The sequence below is a fragment of the Haematobia irritans genome, chromosome 1 (assembly GCF_050003625.1).
Source record: "Haematobia irritans isolate KBUSLIRL chromosome 1, ASM5000362v1, whole genome shotgun sequence".
Lineage (NCBI taxonomy): Eukaryota > Metazoa > Arthropoda > Insecta > Diptera > Muscidae > Haematobia > Haematobia irritans.
Genome location: NC_134397.1, coordinates 200234702 through 200256863, shown reverse-complemented (window position 1 = coordinate 200256863; position 22162 = coordinate 200234702). Strand labels below are relative to the sequence as shown.

Here is a 22162-nt window from a genome sequence, read left to right as displayed (position 1 = left end):
GTTGCAAGTTAAGCTTTTGGTGGTGTGGAAGCATCAAGTATTTCATAACCGGCGAGGCAAACTGGAACATATTCATTCTCCCACTATCTCTTTGTATTCATTCTCTTCAATGTATTGATTCTCTCCAATCAGCTGGAACATCTTCGCAGGCAGGATATCCAACATCTGGCACGAAATCAATACCATGATACGTAATGGAAGGCATACATATTTGCAGCCAATTAATCTTTTTTTTTTGATGCAAAGATTTTGAAAAGGTTTTTTAAAGATTTTGGTGTTGATTCCGAGCCAAAGATACTGTTTCTTTAAAATAAATACATATTTTTGAAGGAGCTTTCTAACTTTATATCTATATTCTATAAAATTAAAATTAGGACACAGACCTCATTAATCAAATTTTCATTCTCTTTGTTTTGGTGATATATTAACAAAGTTATCCAAACTTTAAAGATACTTCAAAATAAACAAGTATATACGGCCGTAAGTTCGGCCAAACCGAATCTTATGTTCCCTCCACCATGGATTGCGTAGAAACTTTTACGAAAGACTGTCATCCACAATCGAATTCTTGGGTTGTGGTATCTTAAAACTTCTTAACATCGTTTTCTAAATTGTGAGTTAGTCCATACGTGGTAGAGAGCCAGAATTGAATTATGAGGGTCGTTTATATGGGGGCTATATAAAATTATGAACTTGATATGGACCAATTTTTGTGTGATTGGGGATCACTTCCAGAAGATGCACTTCGAATGATGTTCTTTATTTTAACTAACCAGGAAGTTCTTTTAATTCAATTTTTTATAACTTGGTTGTTTCATACTTTTAATGAGTAATTTTAATTTTTTTTGCTTCAAATAGGTTAAAAAAGAGTAAAAATTCATAAAAAGGTACAAATCATTTAAATTTTGTCGAAAAAAATGATAATTCCAATCTGAAAAAATTGTGAATTTTTGAAAATATTTGAGGTCAACGTTTCCGACAAGCGTAAGAATCCATTAAAAATTATAAAAAATTCCAAAAAAAATCTATATTTGGCAAAATATCACAGAATTTTTGAATTTACGTTCAAAACATTGAATTCGGATCACACCTAAAGAAGTGATGCAAATTCAGTGCAACGGCTGAGAAAATGGAGGACTTCCGTCCTATGACAAGCCCATGTTAAATTCATCGCTTCTGCGTCAATTTTGCACCACTTCCGGATCCAAACAGAACAATTTCATTACTTTCTTGGCGACGCTTTTTTTGCTGGGTAACTATAGACCGATATGGACCTAGTTAGCCATGGTTGTTAACGGCCATATACTAGCACAATGTACCAAATTTCAACTGACTCGGATGAAATTTGCTCCTTCAAGAGGCTCCAAAACCAAATCTCGGGATCGGTTTATATGGGGGCTATATATGATTATGGACTGATATGGACCACTTTTGGCATGGCTGTTAAATATCATATACTACCACCACGTACCAAATTTCAACCAGATCGAATGAATTTTGCTTCTCCAAAAGGCACCAGAGGTCAAATTTGGGGATCGGTTTATATGGGGGCTATATATAATTATGGACTGATATGAACCAATTCCTGCATGGTTGTTACCAAATTTCAACCGAATCGGATGAATGCTCTTCCAAGGGGCTGCGGAGGTCAACTCTGGGCATCGGTTTATATGGGGGCTATATATAATTATGGACCCATTTCGACCAATTTTTGCATGGATGTATGAGGCCATATATTAAGAATTTTGGTCTTCCAAGAGGCTCCGGATGTCAAATCTGGTGATAGGTTTATATGGGGGCTATATATAATTATGGACCGATGTGGACCATTTTTTGCATGGTCATTAAAGACCATATACTAACACCATATACCAAATTTCAGCCGGATCGGATGAAATTTGCTTCTCTTAGAGGCTCTGCAAGCCAAATCTGGGGATCGGTTTATATGGGGGCTATATATAATTATGGACCGATGTGGAGCAATTTTTGCATGGTTGTTAGAGATCATATGCTAAAACCATGTACCAAATTTCAGCTGGATCGGATGAAAATTGCTTATATTAGAGTCCCCGCAAGCCAAATTTGGGGGTCCTTTTATATGGGGGGTATTGAACATTTTATTACAAAAACAAGTATATACAGCACTAAGTTCGGCCGGGCCGAATCTTAAATACCCACCACCATGAACCAAATATTAGGGTTTCCTTTGAAATTTCAGGAGGGCTTGAGGACTTGAGGGCACTTCCCGAAGATAAATTTAAAGATTTCACCTATGAGGACTATATCAGATTCTGGATTTATAAGGACCATTTTTGTTTGAGTTTTAGAGGAATCATTAACATCTCTTGTAAGTGTGCAAGAAAATTATAAAATAACGTCTTGATTTGAAATATTAAATCTGTAGAAGTAAAATCTGGAAATTTTACATTGAGTTTCAAGCAATTTTCATGATCTGTGCGCCTTCTACATCCTCAAGAAGTGAAGTCGGTCTATATGAAGGCATTACCTAATGGACCGACAAAAACTTAATCCGATACACGTTTTTGTGAGCCTAAAATACCAGAATATTTACAATTTCAGGCAAATCAGATAAAAACTACGGTTTCTAGAAACCCAAGGAGTTAAATCGGGAGATCGTTCTTATGGGGGCTATACTAAAATATGGACCGATACTCACCGTTTTCGGCACACCTCTTTATGACCCGATAATACCTCTAGATTTCCAATTTCAGGCAAATAGGATAAAAACTTCGGATTCTAGAAGCCCAAGAAGTAAAATCGGGAAATCGGTCTATATGGGGGCTATACCAACATATGGACCGATACCCACCATTTTCGGCACACCTCTTTATGATCCTAAAATACCTCTAGATTTCCAATTTCAGACAAATTCGATAAAAACTACGGTTTCTATAAGCCCAAAACCCCAAGTCGGGAGGTCGTTTTATATGGGGACCATACCAAAACATGGATCGATACTCACAATTTTTGGCACACGTATTTGTGGTCCTACAATACCTCTAGATTTCCAATTTCAGGTAAATTGAATAAAAACTGCGGTTTCTATAAGCCCAAGAAGAAAAACCGGGAGATCGGTCTATATGGGGGCTATACCAAAACATGAACCGATACTCACCATTTTTGGCACACCTCTTTATGGTCATAAAATACCTCTAGATTTCAAATTTCAGGCAAATTGGATAAAAACTTCGATTTCTATAAGCCCAAGACCCCAAATCGGGAGGTCGGTTTATATGGGGACTATATCAAAACCTGGACCGATATAGCCCATCTTCAAACTTGACCTGCCTGCAGACAAAAGACGAGTGTGTGCAAAATTTCAGCACGATTGCTTCATTATTGAAGACTGTAGCGTGATTACAACAGACAGACAGACAGACGGACAGACGGACATCGTTATATCGTCTTAGAATTTCTCCCTGATCAAGAATATATATACTTTATATAGTCGGAAATCGATATTTCGATGTGTTACAAACGGAATGACAAACTTATTATACCCCCGTCACCATTCTATGGTGGTGGGTATAATAAAATGTTCACTACTTTTTTGGGAACGCCTTTTTTTGCTCGACATCTAAGATATTCTTGCCAATAACGCAGAATTACCACTGCATTGGCAACACTGAATTCGATTATATTTATGAGATCTTGCTACAGATATTTACGTGAGATGTTCATAATGCCATTGTGAATGTCTACATCATCCTGACATTTGTCTTTGCTTGCACTTTTATTACAAAGCCAATGATGAATGTTGTTAGAAATATGCACATACTCGTCTTAGTCAGCATCCAGAGATTATAGTGGCACATAAAAGCAGTTGCCTAGATAATTTTCCTGTCATTCTTCTAGTTCAACTCCTTACAATCGTATCACGCACACTTTCCATTATATTTACGAGTTGAGTGTGTGAGAAAACAAAAAGTGAAATTAAAGCAAGCAAAAAAAAACTCAAAATACATATCAAAAATAATCAAAATATAATGCCTCTGATAAAAATAATTTCATTCCAACATATTCTAATATTAATTAGTGCTGGCCTTCTTAAGGAGACATTTGCAGAGGCGGCTACAAATGCAACCCTGAATAATCGCCCACGCGATTTATTAACAGACAGTGATGCCTATGTGCTGCGAAATCAAAAACAATGTTTGGAATCAAGAACTTTAGTGTCGTGTATTAAATATAAAACATCGAAAATTGTTTGGAAACTTGCTACCAATAGCCTGGGATATTTCCCCAAGGAGTATGGTCGTGAATTGAAGGAGGATAATCGACGAATACGTTTGATACAATTGGATAAACCTGTGAAGTTTTCTGTATTCGGTGATGCCCGAAGTTTAGATGGTGTGTGAGTGAGTGTGAATGAATGAGAATAGTAAGAAAATTTAAAATATTTGATATAAGGACATTATCAAATAAAGAAAAGGTGATCAAGGTTCGAACCGATGTGAACTGATTGAACAAAAGTTTGCAAAATGGTGCTGGCCCTTATTGGGACCTTTACATTGGCCAACAAATAGAAGGAAGGGCATTAAGGGATAGATAAAGTGAAAAGGTATTAATACTGAGAGAGGACATGATTGTAGTCATACATTCAAACACTGAAAAAAATATTGTTATGAGACCAAAGATTTGATATCCTTCAAATACAAATGCGAATTTTGCTTAGCATAGAAGACGCATTTCTCTGACTTTTCCTTGTCCAAAAGTCGATACCTTTTTAAATGAAGTCGTTTTTCAATATGGGTATATTAACATGAAAGAAAATTTCGTTAGGCTAAGGATAACTTGGCTTTAAAAATTCTTTAAAATTAATGAAATCGTCTTTGAGTTGTTTGACAAGGCTAAAAAGCATTCAAATATAGGAGATTTTTTCCACACTTTATGTTTACTTGAAAAATAGCATAATTTTTGTTTGAAGTCGAGACTAAATTTGGAAATTAAAGTCATCGGTAAAGGACTTTGATGGCACACGAAGAAGAAGAATACATTAAAATATTAACAGGTTGGCTGATAAGAACCCGGTCTGACACATAGATGGCGTCGCTAGTATTAAATGCATATTATTTTTATATAGTACCTACTAGAGGTCTGCACAATTCCATTTGTAAATGCAGAGTACACGTGTACTTGCTAAATGAGTACATATATTTGAGAGAGTCGGAAAACAATTGGTACACATTTTAATGAACACCAAAAGCCACGAGTAACTTCTAGTTGCTACTCTGATGTCTTTACTACCAACAAACACATATTCCTCTTTCTCTCTTATTGAAGTGTACTCAGTGTGATTACGTCGAGTATGTTGCGAGAACAAAACTTCATAGAGTACTCCATGTACCACGTGCAGTTTCAAAAATACAAGAAAACAGTTACTCTCCATAATAAAGGGTGATTTGTTAAGAGCTTGATAACTTTTTTTAAAAAAAAAACGCATAAAATTTGCAAAATCTCATCGGTTCTTTATTTGAAACGTTAGATTGGTCCATGACATTTACTTTTTGAAGATAATTTCATTTAAATGTTGACCGCGGCTGCGTCTTAGGTGGTCCATTCGGAAAGTCCAATTTTGGGCAACTTTTTCGAGCATTTCGGCCGGAATAGCCCGAATTTCTTCGGAAATGTTGTCTTCCAAAGCTGGAATAGTTGCTGGCTTATTTCTGTAGACTTTAGACTTGACGTAGCCCCACAAAAAATAGTCTAAAGGCGTCAAATCGCATGATCTTGGTGGCCAACTTACCGGTCCATTTCTTGAGATGAATTGTTCTCCGAAGTTTTCCCTCAAAATGGCCATAGAATCGCGAGCTGTGTGGCATGTAGCGCCATCTTGTTGAAACCACATGTCAACCAAGTTCAGTTCTTCCATTTTTGGCAACAAAAAGTTTGTTAGCATCGAACGATAGCGATCGCCATTCACCGTAACGTTGCGTCCAACAGCATCTTTGAAAAAATACGGTCCAATGATTCCACCAGCGTACAAACCACACCAAACAGTGCATTTTTCGGGATGCATGGGCAGTTCTTGAACGGCTTCTGGTTGCTCTTCACTCCAAATGCGGCAATTTTGCTTATTTACGTAGCCATTCAACCAGAAATGAGCCTCATCGCTGAACAAAATTTGTCGATAAAAAAGCGGATTTTCTGCCACTGATTTTGGTAATAAAATTCAATGATTTGCAAGCGTTGCTCGTTAGTAAGTCTATTCATGATGAAATGTCAAAGCATACTGAGCATCTTTCTCTTTGACACCATGTCTGAAATCCCACGTGATCTGTCAAATACTAATGCATGAAAATCCTAACCTCAAAAGAATCACCCTTTATATGTTTTCGGATTGATATAAAGAACGGCAAACGTTAAGGTAAGTGTGTGACATACATAAATATATGAAATATGTGACATACATACATATCTATGATTAATAATAATGGAAAGTTTTGTTTCGCACATAACTGAGCAATACTTGTGGTACCACGTGAAGTGAAGAGAATTCATGTTGTACTTTTTCTCAAGTACTTACATTTTTATTGTTCCTTTTTTTCGGAACACATATTGTTTCGGATAAGTACTTGGTGGTATTTGACAAGCAAGTGTTCTCTTCACTTCACTACTTGCGCTCTGAGAGAAAGACAGTGTATGTACTATATTCGACAGCGAATTGCATACATGTAGTGAAAAGTTATTCGATGCAGACCTCTAGTACCTACCTTCAAATGATTCGTGTCAAAATTTGACGTCTGTAAGTCAATTAGTTTGTGAGATAGAGCGTCTTTTGTGAAGCAACTTTTGTTATTGTGAAAAAAATGGAAAAAAAGGAATTTCGTGTTTTGATAAAATACTGTTCTCTGAAGGGAAACAATACGGTGGAAGCAAAAACTTGGCTTGATAATGAGTTTCCGGACTCTGCCCCAGGGAAATCAACAATAATTGATTGGTATGCAAAATTCAAGCGTGGTGAAATGAGCACGGAGGACGGTGAACGCAGTGGACGACCGAAAGAGGTGGTTACCCACGAAAACATCAAAAAAATCCACAAAATGATTTTGAATGACCATAAAATGAAGTTGATCGAGATAGCAGAGGCCTTAACGATATCAAAGGAACGTGTTGGTCATATCATTCATCAATATTTGGATATGCGGAAGCTTTGTGCAAAATGGGTGCCGCGCGAGCTCACATTTGACCAAAAACAACAACGTGTTGATGATTCTGAGCGGTATTTGCAGCTGTTAACTCGTAATACACCCAAGTTTTTCCGTCGATAAGTGACAATGGATGAAACACGGCTCCATCTCTACACTCCTGAGTCCAATCGACAGTCGGCTGAGTGGACAGCGACCGGTGGGACCTTTACCGTCTCCGAAGCGTGGAAAGACTCAAAAGTCCGTTGGCAAAGTAATGGCCTCTGTTTTTTGGGATGCGCATGAAATAATTTTTATCGATTATCTTGAGAAGGGAAAAACCATCAACAGTGACTATTATATGGCGTTATTGGAGCGTTTGAAGGTCGAAATCGCGGCAAAACGGCCCCATATGAAGAAGAAAAAAGTGTTGTTCCACCAAGACAACGCACCGTACCACAAGTCATTGTTTGCATGATGGCAAAAATTCATGAATTGGGCTTGGAATTGCTTCCCCACCCACCGTATTCTCCAGATCTGGCCCCCAGCGACTTTTTCTTGTTCTCAGACCTCAAAAGGATGCTCGCAGGGAAAAAATTTGGCAGCAATGAAGAGGTGATCGCCGAAACTGAGGCCTATTTTGAGGCAAAACCGAAGGAGTACTTCCAAAATGGTATAAAAAAATTGGAAGGTTGTTATAATCGTTTTATCGCTCTTGAAGGGAACTATGTTGAATAATAAAAACGAATTTAGACAAAATAAATGTGTTTTTCTTTGTTAGACCAGGGACTTATCAGCCAACCTGTTATGTAATTATAGACCGATGTAAACAAATTTTTGCATGGTTGTTATAGACCATATACTAACACCATGTACCAAATTTCAGCCGGATCGGATGAAATTTGCTTCTCTTAGAGGCCTCGCAAACCAAATTTGGGGGTCCGTTTATATGGGGGCTATACGTAAAAGTGGACCGATATGGCCCATTTGCAATACCATCCGACTTACATCAATAACAACTACTTGTGCCAAGTTTCAAGTCGATAGCTTGTTTCGTTCGGAAGTTAGAGTGATTTCAACAGACGGACGGACGGACGGACGGACATGCTCAGATCGACGCAGAATTTCACCACGACCCAGAATATATATACTTTATGGGATCTTAGAGCAATATTTCGATCCACCATCCTGTGGTGTAGGGTATAAAAAAGTCTTGTGAATATGTCTCGTTCATATGTTATAATATTGTGCTCGGTTGTGATTGAGATGCCGAAATATTCTCGAATGGCTAGATTCCTTCTGTTGTAAATATGTGTTATGAGATTATTCTTTGGGTTGTGCCAGCAAATTTCTGCTGAATCGTTTCCATTCGTAGTACGTAATATTTTTTACCTGTCCATTCAACGCCCATTCTAGCTGCATGTATTTTTATTTCCTTAACCCAAAAAAAAAATCCTGTTGCAAAAGCAGTTTGAGGAACTTATTTGGAAGTCTACACAGAAAAAAAGTGTCTCGTAAATTTAAGAAGATTTTTAAAATAATTTATTACAAGAATTTTCCAGAATTTTAGTTCATATTTCGTATCTTTAACGAAAATTAACTACTCGAAAGGAAATTTTACAAATTTTAAGTAGCAATCGTTTAGTTCATAGCCTAACAAAATACGATGGAAATTTCCCTAAAAATTTTCTTAACTGGTAGTTAAAAATTCTTTCGTCATACTATAAAACTACTTATGAAATGTAAAATACTTTCTAAATAATAAGTGTAATTTACTATAAAGAGTTTTTGTATGAGAAAATATTTTTTAATGAAAATTGAACTTGAAAGCGGATAGCAATTTCTTACTGGCAATTCCTACACAGAAAAAAAGTTCACGAAAATTGTTCCAATTAAAATTTTAATTGAGTTTTAAAAAATATTCAATTAATAATTTAATTGAAACATTTTAATTGAAACAAAAATCAATCACAAAAATTAATAGTATCAATTAATTTTTTAATTGGATCAATTAATTGTTTAATTGGCCTTCAATTAATTTTTTAATTGATACTATCATTTCTGTGATTGAAGAAATTTCAATTAAAAAATTAATTGGATCAATTAATTTCGTGATTGAATCAGATTTTTTTTGTGTATAGTTAATAATAGTTGGTACAACATTTCTCAATGAAATATTTTTAGTTCACATGTAATTAAATTTGTAGAAATTTTCGTCAAAAATGGGTAGATATCATTTCATGAAGTTTTTGCTAATTTTATGTTAAACGTTTCATCGTTCTTATACTGATATGCATTTAAGAGTATTGTTTTTAGAGTAAATTGTGGACAGATGCGATGAACTAATGCATAGTACAGAGATCTTTCTCGTCAAATTGGAATATGTTTAATGTAAAGATGATGTTACTTGAAATTTTTTTGAGAGTGAGAGCATGCAATGCAATGATGAGAAATGGTAGCGAGTGATGGGGATGTTGTGTATATCTGAGCGTGGGATTGTTTTTATTTTTGTTCTTTCAGTGGTGTGTGTGTGTGTGTTTATTATTCGCGAATGGTTTATTTGTCTGGATGAGGTGTTGTTTTCAATGAAGGCACATGTGTTTTGTTGTTGTAGAAATGTTTTGGTTTTGCTTGGTTTTGTTTGGCATGCTTCAGTTGTATAGTTGGCGTTGGCGTGGGTTGTTGCACCTTTCCCTGCCAACATTTGGGTGATAGTTTTATCGTCTTTCGCCAAGATGTCACTATTTCGGATCGCCAGGAAGTTTTCTGGTGGTAAAATCTCAAGCACAGCAACAATAAAAACAACTATCGCGTGGGGTGTTTCCGTTTCGAAACAAATTCGACTCTAACAGCGATCAAAAATCTAAATATAGACTCCACACATCGACATAGCTAATTCTTCAATAGCACCTCTCTGAGAGTACATGTGTGCAAAAAGCCACAATCAACCAACGAGCGTGGGTGGCACAGAGGGAGAGTCTCTGACTTGAAAACGAAAGGTTCCGAGTTCAATGCTCGGTGCATCCGATCATCATTTTTATTTTTTAAAAAATAACTATCGCTTTTCTAACTACTTTTAGTCACTGGTTCGATTCCCCGAGAACACTATCGCGTAGTGGGACATTTGTTCCCGAACGGGGACCCTAATTCGATAAGAAGATGATATCGCCTGCGAAAGTTTTATCTTCCGCGGCGAAACTACTTCGATACACTTTCGATAGAAAATGTTTGCAGGGTTTTAGCAAGTATGTAACAAGGGAATGTAAAGGTATGGAATACTTTGGTTTTTTGAGACATATATTAGTGTTTGTTTATTAAAACTTTTAAATGAAAGTTATTAATATAGCGATGAGGTGTACAATGGCGAAGTGATGATCGGTAGCTTAGTAAAAACTTATTAAGAACGTTCAATATTTAGGAAAAAAATGCTGAAATGGAAAGTATATTGAAATGGTTTTATCTAATTTAATTTTTATTATTCACTAGAATATTTACGTTTTTATGACCTTTTTATTATCAAAATTACATGTTTGTAATACCTTATTTTAGTATTACTTCAATCAAATATTTTTGGAAACCAATTTAATATTTTTAATGTAAAAAAAAAACAAATATTTAATTTCAGAATAACAACATTTTTATGAATTGGTAAGCTTTCTTTAACATTCTTTTAACCAGAATATTTACTTTTTTATGCATATTATTTCTTTAATTATATTTTTGGAAACCAATTTAATGTTTTTTATTTAATGTAAAAAAATAAATATTTAATTTCAGAGTAACCCCAAATGAATTTCGATAACTTTTTAACCTCGGCGTACAATGTAATAGAGAATTGGTAAGTTTTATATTAAAACTTTGGCTTTCTTTTAACAAGAATATTTATTGTATTCGATAACATCGATAACAACACAATTTTATGAGTTAATATATTACTTAATTCAATATTTCTCTAATCGTTTCAGGTACAAACTTTATGAGGTACGTTTATCTAAGAAAAGTTGAATTCCTTACACCATTTAATAAAATGCCCCCAAATATGGTAAGTTACAAGCTAATTTAAAGAGCTAAAAAAATTTATTTTATTACATGTTAATTTTTAACAATTTTCATTATTCCTTCCATTTTTTTCAGCAAGATATGTGAAAAATATACTTACGATGAATAAAAAAACTAAGGAAAAGTCAAAATGTCCAAAAAGCGAGTTAAAATAAACTACTTTCTTGTTCCACGTGGTCATAATTTTTATTCACAAAAACATTGTATTAAGAACTTTCATCATAAGTTGTTATAATAAAGTACTTTTGCTTAAAGAAAATTTAATTTTATTGTATGAAAATTTTCATAATAGTAAAACGGTTTGTTGTTCCTTTAATTATTTAATTTCTGTGTACTGTGGAATGATTGATTTAAAAATAGTTTAGTCGTCGACATTTTAAAGAGACTGTTAACCAATTTTTATTATCGGGTTTCCCAAAAAATAAGCAAGTAAACCAAAATAATACTGACTTTTTAACTTGGTAGGGGTATATAAATCTTATGGTGTTGTAAAAATGAACTAAAATACAATGTTATAGATGAACTAAAATTTAAGAGAATTATAAACTAGACAAGTTGAAAAAAATCTTAAGGGCTAAATCATGATCAATATTACTACAGTTTAGTTCATTTTGCAATGGAAAATGGTTCACTGTTTTTTCAGTGTACTATCGCTATATAAATATAAAGTTTTTCCTATATATGAGAGATGTAGACCTAATGTGTATTAGCGACTATCGTCTACACCTGATTCCAACATGTAGGCATAATTTGGAGTATGAGATGGTAGTTCTAGAAGTTTTTTTACGAAAATATCTCAACAAGGAGTTAACTTCTTCAAATTGACTGAATCCCCACACTTGGGCCGATTAAGATTGTGTTGAACCTGGATGCGTCTTCTTCTACATTGTATTTGGTATAACTTTCTAGGCATTTCATGGTGGAATTTTTATTTTTATTTACAAAGTCAAAATTCCTTTTACAGTTTACTTTAATCATCCCTCCACCCATGCTCTACTACTAAGCTCATCGATATTTGAAAAAATGCTAAATGTCACATTTTTTATTATCCGTGAAATATTCGAAAGACTTTCCCGTAGAGAAATGATTTAAATGCCTACACCCAGAAAAAAGTGCCTTCGAAACTAAAGGAAAAATTTTTCATCAATATAGTTTATCCATTTTATTTCCATTAAGGTAAAATTTTGTGAGAAATAATAAAATTTACTCGTTTCAGTAAAAATATCCTATACTGTAAGCAGTTAGGAATAGTTCATTAACTAGAATAAGGCATGGAATTTTACTCATACAATTTTCTTCGCTGGGTATAAGAATTTACTACTGAACAAGAAAATTTTATTCACCGATAACAAAGCATTCGTAAAAATAAACAAAACCCGAACTAAAACCAAGTTTCCTCAAAATTAGTAAAATTTCTTATAAAATGATAATTGCGACTTCCTTTATAATAGAAAGTTTTTCATACATACGAACAACACTTGGCATAGAAAAATATTTTAGTTCATTCGTACTAAGAAGTATGCAATCCAATCAAAACTTAAGGAAACACACTTGTTAGAATATAGGAAATTTCCTATATTTCTATTGTCTACCTGTAATCGATACCTGTCATCGCAATCGATGTGTTTGCGCGTGGGTGTAATCGATATGTTTGCGCGTGGGTTGTTTTTTTAGTTGGAATCGCGTTGTTGTGGTATACGGAAAGATTGTTAAAAAATAATATTGTAAAATAAAATAATAAATAACAAATAAAATATATAAAATATTTATTATTTTAAATTAGTGAGAAAAATTTTCGTTTTTTGAAAATAAATCTATCAATGTTCGTGATGGTATATAAAGAAAGAAAACACCAGCAGAATAACAACCCTTTCATTTGTCTTCATTTTGGAATCTTCAATTATCAGGTAATATTCAGTGACGCTAACCTTTTGTAACAAAAATGGTTTATGATTTTTTATATTTGTAGGTATTGAAATTGTAAAAGGAGGACAAAATCGTTAGGCAGCAACTTATTAAAAGTGAAAAGTACAAGAAGAAGAAAAAGTGCGTTTTACAGTTGATAATATCACATGGAAATTGGAAACAGCGGAATAATAAACTAATATTTTAAGGAGATTCGATGCTGTTGATTCTTAATAAGTATATTCAATGTATTAATAAAACATGTCTTTTATTGAAGATAAAATTGCTCATATAAATAAATAAAATTGTATTTAAAAACGAAGGTAAGCATTTATAATTATGAAGTAAAAGTTTTACCATAAATGTGTAAGATTTGTCCAAATGAATGAAAAAATTTCAATAAAATCATTCCATATATGAATTCAAATCAGTTAAATTTTTTCATTCTGTAGTATAGTGGTACATAAATATAGGAAAATGTTAACTAATATATGGAATGCATTATACCTAATTTCTACGAAAATCACATCGTTCAAACAAATAAAAATGTCTTTGGCGCTATACGAAGTTCAACTTTCTTCACAATGAGTTCATTTTAACTTAAAGAAGGGGTCACTTTTTTCTGGGTGTATGTCATTGTGAAGCTCAATGACACTAAAAATCAAAGCTACAGAAATATTTCTTTTGAATATTTGCTTGTAATAAGGGCATAGTTTTGTTGTTACTGGTGTTATTAAAAATCTTTCATTACAAAATTCTCAGAATTTGGACTGTCAGAAATAGCAACCACATTCCATAGCATTAGATCTCTAATGTCATGTAATTTAACAGAATTCAATCTATAGTGTCGGGGAAGTAGTCAGAATTTTTAAATTTTCTACTGTACACCAGAAGGCCAATCCAATCTAATGATTTCGAATTTCCCTTAAGGATTTTGGTATTGAAAGATGCAGCTGTCGCTGCTTGCCATCATTTCTGATAAATGTCCCAATATAATTAAATGAAACGCCAAAGAAAGTAAAACTTCTATTATCGTGGCGAATAGATGACAGCTATGACAACGAATGTCTGTTAACGGTAATGAATTTTTTCCAGGATATTTGAGAAGGTAATGAATAATTTAAAATATGTCCTGGACAAAAGTATGAAGGACAAGTTGCAGCAATCATACCATTGTTAGCCTTTGTAGTTTGTGGCATTCATGAATTTATAATTATTTCATTAATATTATAATAATTTCGAAATATTTTGTTTGGTCTATTCTTTTATGTTTTTAGGCGATACCGAAATTATGGCTCTTTCAAAATTCATAAAGCGTTCAATGGAGTATTTTGGCCAGAACCATGCCATACAACTGTCCATGTCCAGTGATAGTGGAGTGCGTATTACATCGAATGAAGTGGGTAAGTGTTGTTACTTTGTTTTTTACTATTAAAGCAGAAAAATAATGTTACCAAAGGATAGCAAATTATTAAGTTTTTTGTTTGTTGTTTTGTCAAGAGTAAAGAGTAAGCCCTTGAGTTTGGAAACTGTAATTCTCAATAGGAATTTCTGATTAATAAACAAACCAGACTGCTGGCTTTGTTTTTGAGAACCGAAAAAGTTTGGCAAAGAAAAACAAAACGAAACGACTTTACAAATCTCGTGCGACAGGACAAAGTTCTTATAACCTCTATTACATAGATTTTTACTATTCGACTCTTATTCATTTTAAAGACATAAAGATAAAAAGTTTTAAAATACACTAAATGCAAGCTTTTGGCGATGTAAAATGGAGCCCAATTTAAAAATCACAGCAAAAAAATGGGTTAGAAGTTGAAGTGACAGAACTGCTTACCAAGATTATTTGGTGCTATATCCCATGCAATACCGTATGCTTGAGAATAATGACTTACGACCTTGCACCTTTTGCATGAATCCCGAGATGTACTTAGACTATTCAGTCCATTGTGGGACCACAGTGATGAACTTCTCTCTTATCACTGAGTGCTCAATGGTTTAGCTCAATGACTGAGGACCTCTTTTTTATAGCCGGGTCCGAACGGCGGGTCCACATTGCGGTGGAACCACATAGAGAAGCTTTAAAACACTGGGAAATGTCCCCAGCATTACTGAGAGGGTATAATCCACCGTTGTCGAAACTGGATTTAAACCCACGACTCTGTGTATGCAAGGTGGGCATGCTAACCATTGTACCACAGTGGCGGAAGCAAGTTAATTGCCAAAGCAATTAGTGCCGAACTAAATCCAGCGGTGAAACAGTTAGTGAAGAAGCAACCTAAGAAGGAACTACTTCGGAGGCAAGATTACTATAGAAACAAATAATGTGGAATAAACTAGTGCGAAGCAAGCTAGATGATGAAACAACTACAGCTGATACCAGCTAGATACTTAAGCAACAAGTGCCGAAGCAAGTCATATGTGGAAGTAAGCTAAGTTCCGAAGCAAACAGTGCAGAATAGATTCCGAAGCAACTAGTCTGGAAACAAGCCAAATGCGGCAAGCGAGAGGCAATTATTAACAAAACAAGTCAAATGCCGAGGTAAAATAATGAGAATGATAGGTAGTAGGTGCAGAAGCAAACTAAGTGCGGAAGTAACTATTGTAGAATAAACTGGTGGGTATGCCAGTTAGATTCTGAAGCAAGTAATACGAAAACAAACTGAATGCTGATGCAACTAGTGTAAAAATGTGGACAATGCCGAAGTCAGTAGCAAAATAAAAACATATACAAATGATGGAGAAGCAACTTGTGGGAGACAAGTTAGGTGCGGAAAGAGTAAGTGCAAAAACAACAAATGGTAATGCGAGCTCAATTCAGAATCAACTAGCGCAGATGCTAGTCAGATGCCGAAGTAACTAGCGCAAAAACGTGCAAAATGTCGAGGTATCTACCAATATAAATACAAACAGGAATGATGAAGAAGAAACTAGTGTGGAGGCAAGCTGGGTGCAGAAAGGTTACGTGCTGCAAAAAGAGATGCTGAAACAACTAGGGCAGTGACAGCTAGATTCCGAAGAAAATTGTGCGGAAGCAAGCCAAATGCGGTAGTAACTACTCCGAAAGTAACCTTGATTCCGAACAAATATGTTGGAATATATACCGAAGTAACTACTGCGCATGCAAGCCAAATACCGAAGTAAAGAGTGCGGAATAGAGATAAACAAAACTAATGCGGAAGGAAGCTATAATGAGGTAGATATTAATTCCCATGATTTCATACGGGTACCGAATATGTCTCACGTTTTGTTCATTAGTTTGGTGTCGTTCTGGAACTAACTACTTCACGATTCTAATTGAATGAGGGAGCCACCGTGGTGCAATGGTTACCATGCCCGCCTTGCATACACAAGGACGTGGGTTCGATTCCTGCTTCGACCGAACACCAAAAAGTTTTTCAGCGGCGGATTATCCTCAGTACTCCTGGTGACATTTCTGCTTCTCTAAGTGATTTCACTGCAATGAGGAACGCCGTTCGGACTCGGCTATAAATAGGAGTTCCCTTGTCATTGAGCTTAACATGGAATTGGGCAGCACTCAGTGGTACGAGAGAAGTTCACCAATGTGGAACTTCTTCTAAGTGAGCCTGATACATCGGGCTGCCACCTAACCTAACCTAACGGAATGATTGGCATTAGGTCTGTCACTTTCGCTTCTATAGTTCAGTATGTTCCATTTCCTCTCTAATAGAGCAGTTTTCTTTTAGTATTCGATCCAATATTTGTATTAGCTTTCCAGAACATCTTTACACTGGTGTTCTCATCAGTGCAAATGGTGTCGGTGTTGCCAGATTGGATTTTGATAAATTATTGCTAGGAAGGAAGGAATAAATGGAACGATAAATCACAATCACTATGGTGACCTATTTTTACTTCTATAGAAAATTTTGTCAAAATTTTTTTTTCTATAGAAAATTTTTTCAAAATTTTATTTCTATAGAAAATTTTATCAAAATTTTATTTCTATAGAAAATTTTGTCAAAATTTTATTTCTATAGAAATTTTTGTCAATATGTTCTTTCTATAGAAAATGTTGTCAAAATGTTCTTTGTATAGAAAATTTTGTCAACATTTTATTTCTATAAAAAATTTTGTCAAAATTTTACTTCAATAGAAAATTTTGTCAATTTTTTATTTCTATAGAAAATTTTCTTAAAATTTTATTTCTAAGAAAATTTTGTCAAATTTTTATTTCTATAGAAAATTTTGTCAACATTTTATTTCTATAGAAAGTAACCCTAATTCCGAAAAAATAGGTTGGAATATATGCAGAAGTAACTACTGCGGACGCAAGCCAAACTCCGAAGTAAATAGTGCGGAATAGAGATAAACACTGAAGCAACTAGTGCAGAAGCAAGTTATAATGTGGAAGATATGAATTCCTATTATTGCTTAGATTAAACGGGCACCGTATATGCCTCAAGTTTTGTTCATTAGTCTGATGTCGTTCTGGAACTAACTAGTTCCAAAAACGATCGGTATTAGTTCCGTCACTTTCGCTTCTATAGTTCCATTTACTATCCAATAGACCTCTTTTCTTTTGGTACTCCATCCAACATTTGTATGAGCTATCCAGAAGATCTTATCAGTGCCAATCGTGTCGGTGTTGCCAGATTGGATATTGATAAATTATTGGAACGAAGGAAGGAATACAAGGATCGATAAAATCCAATCGCTATTTTGATCTATTTTTTCTTCTATAGAAAATTTTGACAAAATTGTATTTCTATAGAAAAAAAAAATTTTTATTTCTATAGAAAATTTTGTCAAAATTTTATTCCTATAGAAAATTTTGTCAAAATTTTATTTCTATAGAAAATTTTGTCAAAATTGTATTTCTATAGTAAATTTTGTCAAAATTTTATTTCTATAAAAAATTTTGTCAAAATTTTATTTCTATAGAAAACTTTGTTAAAATTCTATTTCTATAGAAAATTTTGTCAAAATTTTATTTTTATAGAAAATTTTGTCAAAATTTTATTTCTATAGAAAATTTTGTCTAAATTTTATTTTCTATAGAAAATTTTGTCAAAATTTTATTTCTATAGAAAATTTTATCAAAATTTTATTTCTATAGAAAATTTTGTTAAAATTCTATTTCTGTAGAAAATTTTGTCAAATTTTTTTTCTAAACAAATTTTTGTCAATTTTGTTTCTATAGAAAATTTTGTCAAAATGTTATTTCTATAGAAAATTTTGTCAAAATTTTATTTCTATAGAAAATTTTTTCAAAATTTTTTGTCAAAATGTTCTTTCTACAGAAAATTTTGTCAAAATTTTATTTCAATAAATAATATTGTCAAAATTTTACTTCTATAAATAATTTTGTCAAAATTTTACTGCAATAGAAAATTTTGTCAATTTTTTTATTTCTAAGAAAATTTTGTCAAATTTTTATTTCTATAGAAAATTTTGTCAACCTTTTATTTCTATAGAAAGTAACCTTAATTCCGAAAAATAGGTTGGAATATATGCAGAAGTAACTACTGCGGATTGGGAGCCACCGTGGTGCAATGGTTAGCATGCCCGCCTTGCATACACAAGGTCGTGGATTCGATTCCTGCTACGACCGAACACCAAAAAAAAAGTTTTTCAGCGGTGGATTATCCCACCTCAGTAATTCTGGTGACATTTCTGAGGGTTTCAAAGCTTCTCTAAGTGGTTTCATTGGAATGTGGAACGCCGTTCGGACTCGGCTATAAAAAGGAGATCCATTGTCATTGAGCTTAACATGGAATCGGGCAGCACTCAGTGATAAGAGAGAAGATCACCACTGTGGTATCACAATGGACTGAATAGTCTAAGTGAGCCTGATACATCGGGCTGCCACATAACCTAACCTAACCTAACTACTGCGGATGCAAGCCAAATTCCGAAGTAAATAGTGCGGAATAGAGATAAACACTGAAGCAACTAGTGCAGAAGCAAGTTATAATGTGGAAGATATGAATTCCTATTATTGCTTAGATTAAACGGGCACCGAATATGCCTCAAGTTTTGTTAATTAGTCTGATGTGGTTCTGGAACTAACTAGTTCCAAAAACGATCGGTATTAGTAGCGTCACTTTCGCTTCTATAGTTCCATTTACTATCCAATAGACCTCTTTTCTTTTAGTACTCCATCCAACATTTGTATGAGCTATCCAGAAGATCTTATCAGTGCCAATAGTGTCGGTGTTGCCAGATTGGATATTGATAACTTATTCGAACGAAGGAAGGAATACAAGGAACGATAAATTCCAATCGCTATGGTGACCTATTTTTACTTCTATAGAAAATTTTGTCAAAATTTGATTTTTATAGAAAATTTATTTCTATAGAAAATTTTGTCAAAATTTTATTTCTATAGAAAATTTTGTCAAAATTTTATTTCTATAGAAAATTTTGTCAAAATTTTATTTCTATAGAATATTTGTCAAAATTTTATTTCTATAGAATATTTGTCAAAATTTTATTTTTATAGAAAATTTTGTCAAAATTTTATTTCTATAGAAAATTTTGTCAAAATTTTATTTCTATAGAAAATTTTGTCAAAATTTTATTTCTATAGAAAATTTTGTCAAAATTTTACTGCAATAGAAAATTTTGTCAATTTTTTTTTTTATAGAAAATTTTGTCAAAATGTTATTTCTATAGAAAATTTTGTCAAAATTTTATTTCTATAGAAAATTTTGTCAAAATTGTATTTCTATAGAAAATTTTGTCAAAATTTTATTTCTATAGAAAATTTTGTCAAAATTTTATTTTTATAGAAAATTTTGTCAAAATTTTATTTCTATAGAAAATTTTGTCGAAATTTTATTTCTATAGAAAATTTTATCAAAATGCTATTTCTATAGAAAATTTTATTAAAATTTTATTTCTATAGAAAATGTTGTCAATTTTTTTTATAGAAAATGTTGACAAAATTTTATTTCTATAGAAAATATTGTCAAAATTTTATATCTATAGAAAATATTGTGAACATTTTATATCTATAGAAAATATTGTCAAAATATTATTTCTATAGAAAATGTTGGCAAAATTTTATTTTTATAGAAAATTTTGTCAAAATATTTTTTCTCTAAAAAAATTTGTCAAAATGTTATTTCTATAGAAAATTTTGTCAAAATTTTATTTTTTTATTAGAAAATTTTGTCAAAATTTTATTTCTATAGAAATTTTTGTCAAAATTGTATTTCTATAGAAAATTTTGTCAAAATTTTATTTCTATAGAAAATTTTGTCAAAATTGTATTTCTATAGAAAATTTTGTCAAAATTTTATTTCTATAGAAAATTTTGTCGAAATTTTATTTCTATAGAAAATTTTGTCAAAATGCTATTTCTATAGAAAATTTTATTAAAATTTTATTTCTATAGAAAATGTTGTCAAGTTTTTTTTTATAGAAAATGTTGACAAAATTTTATTTCTATAGCAAATGTTGTCAAAATTTTATATCTGTAGAAAATATTGTGAACATTTTATATCTATAGAAAATATTGTCAAAATATTATTTCTATAGAAAATGTTGGCAAAATTTTATTTTTATAGAAAATTTTGTCAAAATATTTTTTCTCTAAAAAAAATTGTCAAAATGTTATTTCTATAGAAAATTTTGTCAAAATTTATTTTATTTATATAGAAAATTTTGTCAAAATTTTATTTCTATACAAAATTTGGTTAAAAAAAAATTATTTCTATAGAAAATCTGTGAGGTACCTCTTAGTTGGAGAGGAATATTTTGTAAAATCTAACAAAAACATAAACAATTTTACCAATCTATTAAACCAACATCTAACAAACAGTAAAAAATCTACAATTTTTGGTAGAATTCTACCATCTGTGGCATCTGTGGTCCCTGCTCGAGGGCCATTTTGTAAAATGTTCTGTTTTTTCTCTATTTTTCAGATGAAGCACGTTTCCACAAGAAAAAGCAACGCAAATGGGCAATCTTATTGCCCTTGATAATTCTCATCAAGATTGCCCACCTGAAAATGACTTTGGTTAGCCTTATCCTAGGCGTAATGGCCTTAAACATATTGATCGTTGGTGGTGGTGGTTGGCTAATACATTATCTGAAATTCAAAACTTTATGTAAAATTCATCCACAATTGGTGCAGCATCATTCACATGTTTATGACTCAGATCCTGCTGGTAAGTTGCTATAGGCTTGACATAATAAATCACGAAATTATCAACAAATCAAAAAATCCAAAATTATTTCGATTTTAATTTATGTTTTATTTTTTCCAAATTTCATTTCATTTGATCCCAACTCACAACTCACTGATGCCCATAATTACAACCAGATTATTCCCAATTCTTGGGCAGCAGCTTTCCTGGTCCCTACCATGGCTCTTCTGGCTCTAATCCTCACGAAACTGCAGGACAATACTATTCCAAAGACTGGAGTACGGGCAAAGCATATCAGGGATACAATTTTTTGGATACCATCAGTAGACGAATACAATAGCTAAGGTCTTCGATATATCGTTTTTTCAATCGATATAGCAGGCGATATTTTGCAATGTTCATTCGTTATCTCATACCAATATTTGGTCCTAATTTGGTGATCGATTTTGCTTCACAACTAATAAATATAGCAAGTTCAGCTTCAGTATGAATAGAATGGAGTGAAATTAGAAACTAGAATTAGTCTTTGTTTATTTATTGTTGTTGTAGTAAATAAATAAAAAAATATATATTTTTAAGAGTTTTTATTGAATGTGATTAAACTGCGATAAATGGAATATAGATTTTATGAGGGTTGTTTTATATATGGCGGGATTGGGCAACCCTAGTGTTGCATTCTGCCAACTGACACCTCACATTTTTGCGGTTATTATCACAATGGACTGAATACTCTAAGTGAGCCGGAACATTTGACATACTAGCGTTATTTGTGTTGTTTGCAGCAATTAAATCATTAACATTTTCGTTCGATTAGTTTTTACAACTTTTGACGACTCACCATCGGTGTATCGATGAATTTAATTTAATTTTTGGAGATGAATTCAAACGATGTCGTAGTTCACTCTAAGACGAATTTCGTGAAGGTCGTCCAAAATC

General features: G+C 32.9%; 1 protein-coding gene across 1 annotated transcript; it reads left to right on the top strand.

Moving 5' to 3' along the window:
• The first annotated feature begins 3882 nt into the window (after positions 1-3882).
• Positions 3883-21797, top strand: Osi1 (Osiris 1). Its single transcript, XM_075288402.1, has 4 exons — positions 3883-4371; positions 14390-14515; positions 21002-21247; positions 21403-21797. Exons 1-4 carry the CDS (start codon positions 4008-4010, stop codon positions 21564-21566), a joined length of 900 nt encoding a protein of 299 aa, XP_075144517.1. The 5' UTR covers positions 3883-4007; the 3' UTR covers positions 21567-21797.
• Positions 21798-22162: the final 365 nt, after the last annotated feature.